Source organism: Monodelphis domestica, chromosome 2 (assembly GCF_027887165.1).
Source record: "Monodelphis domestica isolate mMonDom1 chromosome 2, mMonDom1.pri, whole genome shotgun sequence".
Classification (NCBI taxonomy): Eukaryota; Metazoa; Chordata; class Mammalia; order Didelphimorphia; family Didelphidae; genus Monodelphis; species Monodelphis domestica.
Window position 1 is genome coordinate 319,611,367 of NC_077228.1, and position 16,106 is coordinate 319,627,472.

At 32.5% G+C, this 16,106-nt stretch overlaps 1 protein-coding gene across 2 annotated transcripts in view; it reads right to left on the reverse strand.

Moving 5' to 3' along the window:
- Positions 1 to 16,106, reverse strand: part of LMBRD1 (LMBR1 domain containing 1) — a 291,538-nt gene that overhangs the window by 50,657 nt on the left and 224,775 nt on the right. For both annotated transcript variants that reach the window (XM_016431147.2, XM_001372997.4), the window contains exons 10-11: positions 2,266 to 2,330; positions 1,788 to 1,890 (exon numbers count right to left, since the gene is read on the reverse strand). In XM_016431147.2, coding sequence (XP_016286633.2) covers positions 1,788 to 1,890; positions 2,266 to 2,330 — 168 coding nt within the window. The remainder of the gene's footprint in view (positions 1 to 1,787; positions 1,891 to 2,265; positions 2,331 to 16,106) is intronic.

The following is a 16,106-nucleotide window of genomic DNA, read 5'->3' on the forward strand; positions in this document are numbered from 1 at the left end:
AAAAAAGGATTTCTAAGTAGTCAAAATAAAGGCCATGAAGTCCAAATACATTATATTATGAAAACTTAGGCAAAAGTCAAGTCTATTATCAGGACCTCTACTTCTACCCTATTTTTTTTCTCTTAAGCTTAATAAAGCCTTCCAACTTCATAATTCAACTGAAACTATTACCAGTGTTCTCTTAATTGCCAACTCTAATTTCCTTTACTCAAACCTCAACTTTCAAGATCTTTCTGAATCTGACAATGCTTATCTTGCACAATCTACTTTGTAGGTTTTTGTAATATTGTTGTCTCCTGGTTTTCTTCTTATTGGTCTGCTCGTTTTTAGTCTCTTTTGATGGTTCTTTATGTCATTCAATTAACTGTGGGTATCCCCCCACAGATATCCCCAGGGCTCTATCTTACAGCCTTTTTTGTTATCCCTCTATGTATTGAGGCTTAGTGAAGTGAATAGAACCAGGAGGATGATTTATAGAATGACAACAATATGTTAAAAAGCAAACAACTTCGAAAGAATTACGAACTTTTATGGTTGTAATGATTGACTATGAATCCAGCAGGTTAATGATGAAACATGCTACCCATATCTCTGATAAAGAGATGAAGGACTCAGAATACAGGATGAAACATTTGTTTTGGACATAACCAAAGTGGAATTTTATTTTGCTTGACTACATGTTTGAAACAATAGTTTTGTTTTTCTTTCATTGTCAACTGTGGGAGAGAAGAAGGTAGATTTTTACTGATTGAAAAAATAAAATGTAATTAAAAAATAAATCCTCTTTTTAAAAAAAAGCACTAATAGTAGACTGTGAAGGAAAAAGACTAAAAATCTATAAAAAGTATATGAAAACTGGGGCAACTAAATGGCTCTGTAGATAGAGCCAGTTGTGAAAATGGGGGGTCCTGGATTCAAATATGACTTCAGACATTTAGTAGCTGTGTGAGCAAGTCACTTCATCTCAACTTCCTAGCCCTTACCAGTCTTCTGCTTTGGATAAAGGAAGGTAAGAGTTTCTTTAAAAAGTATATGAAAACTAAAAAAGGATAGCAGTCATAAGTCATTTAATGTAGGGTTAAACAATTATACAAATCCAAATAGGTCTACAGCATCACCACACTCAGGTACTGTTCAACATATATACATAAAGGTTCCAGGTCATCAGGAAAGTTTTGTATTATGGATACTATACTTTGAGACTAAGATCCATTTAAGAAAGATTTTCATTAAAAATGTTTTAATCTATAATATTTAAATTTCATTTATTTGAAAAATAGTTAAAACTACTATTTTCATTAGTGTGAAGAGGGTTTTAGAGATATTCATAAATTATGTTTACATTAAGAGTTTGCCTTTAGCAAGTAGAGATAGGCTGGATTAGTGAAATCATTGTTGAATTGTAAGACTTTTGTGATGGTTAAGGTTCTAAAGTAAGAATTCTAAAATATTTTAATGCGAAAATTAATTTAAATTATTTTCTCTAGAAACAAAATTTTAGGTGGGGTTGAGTTCTTTTTTTTTTTTTTAAACCCTTACCTTCCATCTTGGAATCAGTACTGTGTATTGGCTCCAAGGCAGAAGAGTGGTAAGGGCTAGGCAATGGGGGTCATGTGACTTGCCCAGAGTCACACCTGGGAAGTGTCTGAGGCCAGATTTGAACCTAGGACCTCCCATCTCTAGGTCTGGCTCTCAATCCACTGAGCTACCCAGCTGCCCCCTTGGGGTTGACTTTTGAAATATCTAACAATATAAATGTATGATTACTATTATTATTTACTACTCACCGTTTGTAATAGAGGCAAAAGCATATTCAATGGATTAGTCAGATTGGTTCCAAAAATTATGAAGCCAGAATCAATGCCAGCTGAATGAAGAGCTTTGTCCAAACTAAAGTAAAAAATATTTAAGGCTTAAATTTTTACATGGAACATCAGCATATTTTAAAATGAACTGTGATGCAACAGAGAAATGGACAGAACTTAAACACAGAATACAAACTAGTGTAGAGAAATACATGTAGAGAAAATTGAACCTCATTTAAATATTTTACTGAAGAGTTGATTCAATAGAATAAGAATAAAGAAATACTGTCCATTATGGGAACACAGTTAACCATTCTTTATGAGAGTTAAGCCTTTAGAACATTTCAAATAAAGTAACTTAAGATAAATAGACTACACTAATGTATTTCAGCAAGGAAAAGGTATAACATTACATGATTTGTGTAAATGATTTAGAAAAACTACACTGAAATGTACTTACTTTGACAGAAAGAGAGAAACTGTGAACAGCAGTGCCACAAGGATGAAAAATACTCCCCATATGATCTATAAACAAAAATATATTACTAAAATGTAGCTCAATACACTCCAGAAGTTTATATTAAAAGCACAAACACATTATGCTCAATCTTACTGATCATGAGCTGTTAGTGTCAATGTTTTAGCAAAAACCAATCCAACATACATTTTTATTTAGCATATACCTTCAGTTGTCCCATACATTTTAATAATTTGAAAGACTATTTGTTTGAGAACATTAGTATAGGATAAAAGGCACTCACATAACTTTTTCAGTAAATGTCATTATCCAGTAAACAAAAAGAATTTGATTTCTTGATAGACTATTCATCCTGTTAAACTTAAACTTGTGGTTAACTCATTAAACTCCAGATAAAAATTCATCAAGTTCTCACAACTTTATTGAAAATCTTACTTTTAGTAAGCAAAGGACTCAAAAGTTAAGGATAGAATTAAGAGCTCTGGGTGAGAAATAAGGCTTAATAAGAAAGAGAAGCAGAAAGAACAGAAAAAGGAGTTGCACCTCTAGTCACTCCCACCATTGTAGACTCCAGAATGAATGACTACTGGGGTAGAAAGAGGGACTTAAATTGAGGAATGAGGTTCTAAAGAGAAGTGAGGAGGTAGGGAGACAAGAAAAGAAAGAAAATCAGTGGCATTCTAGAGGTAAAATGAACTTATGTATAGCCCAACTCGCATATAAGGTACTTTAAGACATAGTAGTTCAGAAAAAGAGAAAAATTTCTAATCACTAGTATCAGGGTAGGATTCTAAGAAGAGACAGTATTTAATCTGGACTTGGAAGGTAGGGTATTAGAGAAGACCCTCAAAAAAGTACAAGGGTATTTATGAAGAACATTCTGTAATCCAATCCATATGTAGATGACAGAGGAATAGAAGGAAATAAGGGATGGAAAAGCTGAAGGGAGTCCTATTATAGAGATGCCTGAAACCAAGAGAAGGTGCTTCCACTTCAAACAATACGCAATAGACAGTTGTTGAAGGTTCTTGAGTAAGTAGGCAATGTTATCATATTTAGGAAGTATAAAATACTTACAATGTCATATGAACTAAAGAAGAAAAGGAAGGCTATTGAAATGGGTAAATGTAGCTCTAGGAATGGAGGGAGAAATAAATTCCCACCACTCTACATATAGAAGACCCTTAATAAATACTTGCAGAATTGAAATGAAATTAAGGCAGGGGGAAAGAATCATTATTTATTATGTGTCTGCTGTGTGCAAGGCACCATGCTAAGTAAATACTTTTTCCTCACAATAACCTTGTGAGGTAGGTAAGTAACTAGCCTAAGGTCACATGTAGTCTGAGGTTGAATTTGAACTCAGGTCTTCCAGACTCCAGGCCCTGTAGTACTATATCAACTGTGCCACATAGCTGCCTCTAGAACACTAAGTTAACTGAGAGAACTATTTTGGAGGAAAAATAAATAGGTCTTATTGGAATGACAGTGTATATTTCTCTGGACCCTTCAATCGTATCATTGAACAGGGTAACTTCCTACCCCATCTCTAATTTTCTGCTCCCTTCCTTCTGTGTTCTTCCTCCATTGGATTATTAGCTCATTGAGGTTAGTAATTATATTTTGACTTTCTTTGTATCTGCAGGGCTTAGCAGAGTACTTATCACATATTAGATATATTAAGCTAACTGACATGCCAGTCTATTAGCCTTTAAATGAAACTATATCCATGAAAATTGAACTATTAAACCCACATTTAGATATTAATGTTAGATTATTTACTAATTATGTCTACAAACACAAGACTTAAGTTCTTAAATGCTAAGAGATTTTAAGCTTAAAGTCCTTAGATAACACAAAAAATAGTGTCAAAATGCCAGTTATATTAAAACTTTTGAATTTAAACTAATTAGGAAGACAAAATGTTCTATATAGGATCATCTTAATGTGAAACATTCTATTACAAATTTTAACATTGATATTTTCAGAGTTTATTCAGGTATATTTAAATATTTCCTCATCTTTTGGTTGGCTACTGCTGCTACCATGCCCTGCCTTGTTTCAATAGGTGAGTTTTGCTTTATCTTACCAGGAAGTAGGGTTAAAGAAACCCCTCTGTAGGTCATCTTTATGTATTTTTCCCCACCATTTCAATGTAAGCTCTTACAAAGCAGAGATTATTTTGCTTGCTTATATTTGTATCCTTAGCACTTTCCATAGTGCCTAAAAAACATAGCAGGCCCTTAATAAATTGCTAACCCTATCTATCTATCCATCTGTCCATCTGTTCATCTGCCTGTCATCAGTGGAAGATATTTTTCTTCATATATAAAATTTACTATCAGAACTCTATATTCCAAAATTAGCTATGCCTTCCTATCTACTTGGGACTTGATCTTCACTGGTCTACCCCCTCATTTAGAACAAAACTGAAAAAGCTCTGTATCTACAATCCCACCTCCACCAGGCCCTGGCATTCACATACAAGGAGAAGTACTTTTTCAAACAGGGTTTTGAATTACCATAAAGAAATTAATTAGACATCAAGACTTTCATGAATTTAGAGAACTTTATAAATACTTTTTTAGAGTTTGAACCAGAGACTGTATAAATGGAGATTTTGAACCCTAGACAGATTTTTATTTATATTTATATATTTTTTATTTATGTATATTTATTTAAATGAGGATATATTAATATTAAAGAGGATTTCATGGTTTAATTCTGACAACCAAAAATTAGTGGCTACCAGAATCTTGATTATTTTTAACAGAGACTTAAAATGTCAAGCAATTTTATTTTATTTTTCTTTTAAAAACCTTAACCTTTTGTCTTAGAATCAATACTACCTATTGGTTCTAAGGCAAAAGAGAGGTAAGAATGCCAAGCAATTTTACAGTTAAACACTAGGGATATAGTTTTTTAGAAAGGTTATGGGGCAATAATATAAAAAAATAAGATAAAAATAAAATAAATGGGGCATTTGGATAAAAATATGCTTCAATCTGAAAAGTGTAAGTGCAAATTCTAAGGCTCTGTTACTAGTGATCTTTTGGCAAGAGATTTCTTTAAAAATGTTTTCCCAAAATGTATATTAAATGGGGTTAATAATTAACACCCTTCTATTTCATGATCAGTGACATTGGGATCAGAGCTATTTAACTTGAAAAGTTAGTTAAGAAAAAATCAATTTATAAATAAGAATTTTTTTGGTCAGAAAATTTTATATGGAACAAATTAGCCAAAGATAGATGCAGAAGGTCAGTGAAATGCAGAGCGATGTTTACAGAACCAGGCAAAATGTTACGGTTTCACATGGTATTTAGTGTCCCTTTTTCCCTGCTTCCTCTATTTTAAAAGTTCATTTAAAAACATTAACTTATAACATATTGTGCTTTGGAAAAAATGCTTTTAATCTTTTAATCTCTTCCTCAACATAAAAGTCTAATTCACAAGTCACAAGCATTCTAAAAACTGTCTTTAGTTTTTTTCTTTACACTTTTTATTTATGTACACATCAGTCAGTGCCTCAGGGTAGCCAAAAAAAAAAAGTTCTTGTCAAAGGTCAGTCAGTCAGACTGCCAGGGGACCCTGAAGGTAAATAGAAGGCACTAGGGACTAAAAAGGATAGAGAAGCAGCTCACAGCTGAGCTCTGGAATCTTAAAAGTCCCGGCAGGTGATACACAGTGGCTAACACACATACTGAGATAGTCAGTCACATGGAACAGCATGCTCAGAACTAAACCTACCAAGAGATAGACTGTCACAGACATACAGAAGGACCCTCACAGTAACTCCCAGAGGTATAGCCTCAGAGTAGTTACATGCACAAAGATAGATGCTCAGATCTACCACAGCGATAAAGAAACCCTCACAATGGGCACTGAGGCAAAAAACTAGCTTTCACTAGATATGTCTTTGGGACAACCTTCAGAAGGGGAAAAAACCCCTGCAAAACAAATATACAAATAAAGAAAAGTTTTTATCTATTAAAAATGGAGCCTATATCTCATAATTAAAGTTTTTAGATTTTATCATAAAAATATTTAATAGGTGGAAAATTTACATATTACATCAGAAAAAATATCAGCACTTAAAGAATCAATGGAAACTATTAAAATGTATTTTATTTATGGTACTACTAATAAATATTTTGTGATTCTTTTTGTATTCCAGTAGTGTAAAGTACTTTTTAAAAATTTAAATTATAAGACTGATCAATGGTCTGGGTCAAAAATGTTTACTTAAAAAGTATGCATAATGTTAAAAACTGTTCTTTCAAGAAAAAAGGAGTAAAACAGAATGCAAGGTACTGCTAGTTCTGTATATCCTAATTATCAACACATTTGGAATGTGTTAAATTCATTTACCATCAATCAACACATTCTCTTGTTCTACTACATATCCCAGAACAAAAAGACTGAATTTGGCTGTCTGAAAGTAACTAACTTCAGTTATTCTTCACCTATAGTGAGAGTTATGTTCCAGAGACCCCATCAATAGGTGAAAATCCCTGCAGTAGCAGGAGAGTAAACATACTATGCTACAGTCACTGAGTCAATCAGCGCCCAGGATAGAGAACACAATACTGTGGTTGGTCCCCTTTCAATAGTGCTGTAAAGATTAAAATTTTGGGAAGCTGATAGAGGTAGAAATTAGTTTCTCTCTGCAAGGAGTATTACATTTTTGGAGGTTTATAGAAGATTAAGGATTAAAGAAAATACAGGATAAGAAAGCACGTGTCTCGGCCCAGGGGCCTAGTCACCTACATTATGAAAAGAGCCACGTCTGCTTGCAAGCAGAAACAGGAAAAAGGCCCGCAAAAGCCTTTCTAATCAGGTTAAATATCCCTTCTTGATCTCGGCCCAGGTGAGAATTCAGTGATATTACAAAGCATTCTGGGGAAGTGGAGCAAGGAATTCTGGGGATTGAAGTCCTGGATTCAAGTCCATTTTTACAGTGCACAATCCCATGTTGGCAAACTTGCACAAGTGGTAGTGGCATACTGCATTTCCATTATGTACAGTATGATATTCATCCACAAAATCCAGCGATATAGCAAAATCTCCGCAATAAAGAATTATATATATATATATATATTTTTTTATATATATATTTAAAAACTACACTAGTGAAGCTGCAATAAGTGAACTGCAATATAGTGAGGAACGACTGTAGTTAGTTTTTGGAGTTTGGGAAAATGTTCATTTTGTTTTGATTTGGGGTTTTGTTTTCACTAAGAATTTATCACTGACATTATATTGAAATTAAACTTTTGGAATCTGGTCCTAGACTTAAACATTATTGAAAATGTTCTCTCAAAAAGTAAACAATGATATCCTAAATTGCTTAATCCAACTTGAAACCAATGACCTGTGTTTGAATGCCAACTTTTCTACTTGTTACCCACTTAATATTGAGTAAATCATTTATTTCATTGCTTTGGATTCATTTACACACACCCTCTCCCTCATCTATAAAATTCAAAGGTGAGGCTAGATGATTTCTAGAACTTCTGGAACTAAATACTATGATTCAGCAGTCTTTGTTTTAGTCATCATACTTCTTTACCAATCTAAAATATGACAACTCACTAGCATTTTGTTCTCTGAAAATTCAGTTATTTTTTATTCCTCTATTATTCATTATATTCAATTAAGTCTTTTTAATTCTACTTTGAAATGTCATTTTAAATTAAAATTTGTTTATGTTTATTAAATGTCAGCAAAGGGGATGATTACTATAGTCTCAAAAAAAGGAAGGAAGACTTGCAAGAAAAATGTGTTTTGTTCTTTTAGTTTTATTTACCACTTTTCATTATTTCAGGAAGATCTTTCCAGATTTCTTTAAAATAATATTTAGATGAGCTCTTCTTAATTGTATTATATAGTATTCTAAAACATGAGCAAAATTTAATCATTCATCTTCTGTTGGTCATTTAGGATTTTTGCAGTCTTTTAGGGAAAACATATAATAGCCCTATAAAAATTTCTCTAAGTCCAGACACATGCTATAAAACAGCATTCCTAGATTAAAGTGTGTGATTATCTTATATAACTTTTATTATATCCAAATAGATCCTTAGAAAAGTCTGAAATTTCATTAGCAATGAGTGATGTATTTCTCCACAAATTCTACAAACATTGACTTTCATTGCTTTTTCTTCATGTATTGAAATAAACATATGGTTTCTATTGGTTTTGTTATTGATATGGTCAATTATGCTGAGAGTTTTCTTAATATTGAGCCATCTCTGCATTCCTGATATAAAACTCAGCTAGTCATAGTACAAAGTTGCATGACATAAAATAAACCCACATAAATCATCAGCATTTCCCTGTATTACCAATAAAGTACCACAGAAAGAGAAACAAAAATCCCATTTAAAATAAAGGCAGACAATATGAAATACCTGAGAGTCTACCTGTCAAAGACAAACCAAGGATCCATATGATCATAATCACAAAACACTTTTTGTACAAAGTCAGATTTAAACAATTAGAAAAACATTAATTGCTCATTGGTAGACTGAGCCAAATGAATAAAAATGACAATTCTATTTATTGCCATGACAATCAAACTCAACAAAATTGCCTCAGAGGTTTGGAAAAAATAGTGAAATTCATTCAAAAGAACAAAAGACCCAGGATATCAAATGAACTAATAAAAAAGCATGAAGGAAAGTAGCATTGTTGTATTGGATCTCAAATTAAATTATAAAGTTGTAGTCATCAAAACAATCTGATATTTACTAAGAAATAGACTAGTGGACCAATAGAATGGATTAGACACTCAATGTGCAGTGATAAATGACCAGAGTAACTTAGTGTTTGACAAACTTATAGATCTAAGTTTTTTAGTAGAACTGACTATTCAACAAAAACTACTGTGAAAATTTGAAAACAATATGGCAGAAACTAGATATAGACCAACACCTATACCATATACCAAGGTAAAGTCAAAATGGATACATGATTTAGAAATAAAGGGTGATACCATAAACAAATCAGGGGAGCATAAAATAGTTTACCTGTCAGACTAATGGATAAGGGAAGAATTTATGCCTCAACAAGACATAAAGAACATTAAGAGATGTAAAATAGACAACTGCATTAAATTAAAAGGTTTTTGTACAAGCAAACTAATTTCATCCAAAATTAAAAGATATCAATAAGGAGGTAATTAGATGGCTTAGTAGATAAAAAGACAGGCCTGGAAAAAGGAGGCTGTGGGTTCAAATCCAACAACAGAGATATTTTCTAGCTGTGTTACCCTGAGAAAATCTCTTAACCTTCATTGTCTAATCCCTTATCACTCTTCTTCCTGAGAAACAATATATAATATTGGTTCTGAAATAGAAGATAAGGATTTTTTTAAAAGGCAAACATTAAAATGGAAAAAAGTATAGCAATTTTCTCTGACAAAGACCTCATTTCTCAAATATATAAAGAACAGAATCAAATTCATAAGAATACGAAGCATTCCCAATTTAAAATGGTAAAAGTATATGAGCAGGCAATTCTCAGATGAAGAAATTAAAAGTCTATCTCTAGTTATAGGGAAAAAAAATTGTTCTAAATCACTACTAATCAGAGAAATGCATATTAAAACAAATCTGAGGTACCAACCTGCACATCTCAGACTGGCTAAAATGTTGGCAGATGTGGAAAAACTGTCACACTAATAATCTGTGGGTATAACTATGAACTGATAAAATCATTACAGAGAACAATCTCAAACTATGCCCAAGAGCCATAAACCTAGGCATACTCTTTGATCCACATTTAGGTCTATGTCCCAAGGAATTAAAGATAGGGGAAAAGGACTTAATTGTACAAAAATATTTATAACAGCTCTTTTTTTTGTGGTGGCAAAAAAGAGGAAACTAAAGGGATGTTCATAAGTTGGGGAATGGTTTAACAAGTTATGGTTTATAACTGCAATGAAATACTCATTGTACCAGAAGAAATGACAAAAAAGATGATCAAAAACAAAAAAATTCAAAGCACCCAAATCTGGGATAGACTTATATGAAGTGAAAAAAAATAAAGTTAGCAGAGAACCAGGAGAACATTGTACACAATAACAATAATGTATAATGATCAACTGTGAATGAATTAACTATTATCAACAAGGCAAGGATCCAGAAACTCCAGAAGACTCACAATGAAAAGGTCTCCACTGCCATAGAAGGAAATTATAAAATCTGAATGCAAATTTGAGCTTACCATTTTTAACTTTATTTCCAACATGAATTATTCTATAGTGTAAGCAATATGTGACTGCTTTCAAAAACAAGTTAAACATGGAAATATGTTATTGAATGATAACGTGTACAACCTATATCATATTACCTGTCTTCTTGTGGAGGGGGAGAGAAAACATGGATTACAAAATGTCAGAAAATGAGTATTAAAAATGAGTATCAACATGTAATCTGGAAAAAAATAATAAAGTCAAAAAGGATACTTGATCTAGAAATAAAGGGTAATATCATAAACAAATTAGGGGAACACAGAAAAGTTTAATTCCCAGACTTATGAATAAGGGAAGAATGTATGACCAAGCAAGATATACAGAACATCATGAAAAATTAAATGCATAATTTTGATTATATCAAATTTTAAAGTTTTTAAAAAAACAATACCAATGCAAGTACTATCTGAAAGGAAACATCAAATTATGGGGGGGATTTTAATATCAAATGATTAATAAGTATATGGAGAACTGAGTCAAATTTATAAGAATACAAAGCATCCATTTTCCCATTTGATGAATGGTCAAAAGATATGAACAAGCAGTTCTTAAATGAAGAAATTAAAACTACATTATATTTTTTTGAAAAAATATGAAAAAATGCTACAACTCTATTGATCAGAGAAATGCAAAGTAAAACAATTCTGAAATAGTACCTCACAACTATAAGATTGGCTAACATGACCATAAAGGGAAAGGATAAATGTTGGAGGGGATGTGGGTAAATTGGGACACTAATATACTATTAATGGAACTGTGAACTGATACAACCATTCTGGAGAGCACTATGGAACCACAATGAATGGACCATAAAACTATGCATATCTTTTGACTCAGAAATACCAAAGAGATAAGAGATGAGGGAAAAGGACCTGTTTGTAAGAAATATTTATAAAATCTCTTTTGTAGTGGCAAAGAATTGGAAATGGAGGGGGTATATATAAATTGCAGAATGGCTAAACAAGTTGTGGCATATAAATGTAATGGAATACTATTGTGCCATAAGAAATTAAGAAAGGATAAATTTAGAAAAACCTGGAAAAACAAACATGAAATGATGTAAATATGTGAGCAGGACCAGTGTATACACTAACAGAAAAATTGCAAGATGATCAACTATGAAGAACTAAATTATTATCTGCAAACAAAGTTATAAGATAACTCCAACGGATTAATGATAAAAAAAAAAATTCTACCTATAGCCAAAGAAGGAACTGATTGAGTTCATTTGTAGTTAATCAAAACATGTCATCTTTCATTTTATTTCTTTCGTTAGTTTTTTTAATGTATGTGTGATATGTTTTTTCTGTCATAGCATGATGTCTTTGGAGATATATATATATATATTTCATGAAAGCACTGATATAGCCTATATTAATCTCCTTGAGGAGGAGGGGGAGAATGTCAGAAAACAAGTATCAAAAATCATGTAATTGAAAAAAATTCTTAAAAGTTAAAAACAAATTTATAAACTGATACTGGCTACATTCATTAACTATGAACAAGGTTCTCATACAGAATTCAGTTCCTGACTTGAGGAAATAGTGTGAGTTGGATGTCCCCATGCAACTACTATCAAAGAAAAGTGCTGATGGGTCCTTTTTTTCATATCCTTCTGCAAAAGCTGTTGGATACTCCCTCTTACCCCATTCCTGAAAAACATGTGTAGAAGAAGAAAGAAAAAAAAAAGCCCAGACCTCCAGGGACTCTGTCTGGTATCCTCTCCTATTCAATCTCTCTCCATAATGCAAAAAATGACTGATGTTGATTTAGATCAGTAGTGAAAAGGAAAAGTTAAGGAAAAAGGGAAAAAGTATGGTGAATCATGAGTAGTAACTATAGGTCTAAAGAAATAGAATTGAAATACAATTGTTATCACTTCTAAATCCCAAATTCCCTACTCTTTCCCAATGAAAAGACTGAGGTATCCTGGTAATCTAACTTTGGGGGCCATGTTCATCAGCAATGATGAAAGAGCCTGAAAATAAATTATGTAGAAATAAGACCAAAATTAGTAAAACAACAAAGATCTTAAGAGGAAAATCCTCAATAAAAACAAAACAAGTAAATAAATCAACAGAGAGGATCCTAAAACCAGAAGGAAAGACAAATAGTAAATTTTCAAAGAGAATACACAGCATTAAATAACGTTAAAAAATACTGAATTGGTATATGTGAAGTTTATAAGTGAGAGAAATACAGACATAAAATGCTGAAATGGCAGAAAATTTGGCAGAAGAGAAGTAAAAGTCAATAGTGTTAAAGAATATTAACTTCTAATAGAAAGAGTATAAAAAATTCACAACCAAAAACTATTTTATTTTACACAGAATATTGAAAATATTGAGTACTTCAATGCATATTTTTCCAGCTAAGGTCATACAAGGCAACACTGTGCCTTGTTTTCATTCTCACACTATAAATGAGTGTCCATTTCAAGGTATATTTAATGCCACTTTTTAATTATTAAAACATTTTTTTATGTGTGCTTTTTGCTTGTGACTTCATTGTTTAAAATGGCCCTAAGCTGACTGCTACATTGTTTTAGTGTGGCTGTGATGTGCATTATAAAGAAAATGTGTGTGTGTTAGATAAGCTGCATTTAGGGATAGTAATGTTAGTCATAAGTTAAATGTTATTAATTAACAATACAGAACATTCACAAAAAGGAAGAGGAAATTCACCTATCTGTATGTGTTGCTACTAACATAAATTCTGTGACCAGAGGCTTGGAGAAACCAAACCTTGTATTTCTCCTCGGAGTAATGATTCAATATTTGCTAATTCACTGATCACAGAGAATTCGTAGAAAATAATTACTGACAAGAATCAATTATTTAACTACAACTAGATCTAGACTTATGGAAAACATAATTGTAAACATTTTTAAAATTTTCTAGCTTTTTTTGTTTTCTTCATTCAATTCATAGTGGCTCTTCTTCCTAATATTCCAGACCCTTTGTAGAACTTTCTAAATGCCCAAAGTTCCTACTATAATATCACTATTTCTCATTTCCCTAATTTTAAAACTTATTTAATTAATTATTTTAAAAAATTTTATTTAATTATTAACAGAATTTTTCCATGGTTACATGATTTATGTTCTTTCCCTCTCCTCCTCCCAATCACCCTCCCATAGCCAAAGTGGAGTTCCACTGGGTTTTACATGTGTAATCGATCAAGATCTATTTCCATATTATTGATATCTGCACAAGGGTGATGGTTTAAGAGTTTTAGAGTTTAAGCCCCCAAACATGTCCCAATCGACTCATATGATCAAGTAATTGTTTTTCTTGTTTCTACTTCCATAGTTCTTTCTCTGGATGTGGATAGCCTTTTTTCTCATAGGTTGCTCAGAAATGTCTTGGATCACTGAAATCCTGCCAGAAGAGAAGTCTATTACATTAGATTGTACCACAGTGGATTTGTCTCTGTGTATAAGGTGCTCCTTTCACTCTGCATCAATTCTTGGACATCGTTCCAGTTCACATGGAATTCCTCCAGTTCATTATTCCTTTTAGCACAATAATATTCCATCACCAACAGATACTACAATTTGTTTAGTTATTCCCCAATCGAAGGGCATCACTCCATTTTCCAATTTTTTGCCACCACAAAGAGAGAGACTATAAATATTTTTGTATAAGTCTTTTTCCTTATTATCTCTTTGGGATACAAAGCCAGCTGGATCAAGGACAGTCTGTTAAAGCCCTTTGGGCATAGTTCCAAATTGCCTTCCAGAATGGTTAGATTAATTCACAACTCCACCAGCAATGCATTAATGTCCCTATTTTGCCACATCTCCTCCAATATTTATTACTTTCTTTTACTGTCATGTTAGCCAATGTGCCAGGTGTGAAGTGGTATCTCAAGAGTTGTTTTGATTTGCATTTCTCTAATTATAAGGTATTTAGAACACTTTTTTATGTGTTTAGTGATAGTTTTTATTTCTTTATCTGAAAATTGCCTATTCATGTCCCTTTCCCATTTATTAATTGGGGAATGGGTTGTTTTTTTATACAATTGATTTAGCTCTTTATATATTTGAGTAATTAGACCCTCATCATAGGTTTTTTAATGAAAAATTTTTCCCAATTTGTTGCTGCTTCCCTTCTAATTTTGGTTGTATTGGTTTTGTTTGTACAAACCCTTTTTAATTTAATGTAGTCAAAATTATTTATTTTACATTTTGTAATATTCTCTCTTACTTGGTCTTAACATCTTTTCCTTTCCCATAGATCTGACAGGTATACGTACCATTCACATTCACAGGTGTATTCCTGTGTATTCCCCAACATTTTGATTTCCTCTTCTAGATCTGCCCTTTCTTCTTTTGCTATTTCCTTCTACACCAGTGGTTAGTTTTTACTCAGTCCCCCTAATTCCCACCCTTATTTTGCTTCCCTTTCCACCCCCTCCCTTTTTATTCCCCTCTTATTATTTTTAGGGTCTCTTAAATCCACCCCCATTTCCCTCCCTTTTTGTACTCCCTGCCTGACTCCTCCCCTTGGTTTTTCCCTCTTAACGTCCCTATAGGGTAAGATAGAATTTGATACCCCAATGGATCTAGATGCTCTTCCCTCAGAATTGATTCCACTGAGAGTAAGGTTTGAGTACTACCTATTAGCACTTTCTTCCTCTCCTCCTTATAATATTATTATTCCCCTCCCCCTCCCATGTGACTCTTTGTATGGTATAGATTATCCTATTTTTCTTATTCCTTCAAGTTTCTTTTGGTACCATCTTCTATTCCCCCTTTTCTTTTTTTAGGGTATCATCTTAAACCACTTAGTTCGCCAACCTCTACCTATGAATAATTCTTCTAACTACTATAATAGTGAATACAATTTTTAAGAGTTACAAATAACATTTTTCCATGTAGGAATATAAACAATTTGACCTTATTGAAGCCCTTAAAACAATAAAAATAAAAAAAGTTGTGGCCCCTCACCCCTTTCTTATTTGCCTTTTCTTGTTTCTCTTGATTTTGTATTTGGATATCAAAATTTCCATTTAGTTCTAGTCTTTTCTTTACAAATATTTGGAAACCTTCTATTTTGCTGAATGCCCATACTTTTCCCTGGAAGTATATAGTCAATTTTGATGGGTATGTGATCCTTGGTTTTAGACCCAATTCTCTTGCCTTTCTGAATAGCATATTCCAAGTCTCTTGGTCCTTTAGTATAAAGGCTGCCAGATCCTGTGTAATCCTGATTGATGCTCCTTGATATCTGAATTGTCTCTTTCTGGCTTCTTTTAGTATTTTCTCCTTAGCTTGGAAGCTCTTGAATTTGGCAATTACATTCCTGGGGGTTGGTTTTTGAGGATTTAATGTAGAGGGAGATCTATGAATTCTTTCAATGTTTATTTTGCCTTCTTTTTGAAGAACATCAGGGCAGCTTTCTTTGATATTTTCTTATAGTATGATATCAAGGTTTCTGTTTATTTCTTTTGACTTCGCTTTATTAATTTTGGTTGTCTTGCGAGATCATTAGCTTCTACTTACCCAATTCTGGTCTTTAAAGACTGGTTTTCAGCTATGACTATTTGATTTTCCTTTTCAGTT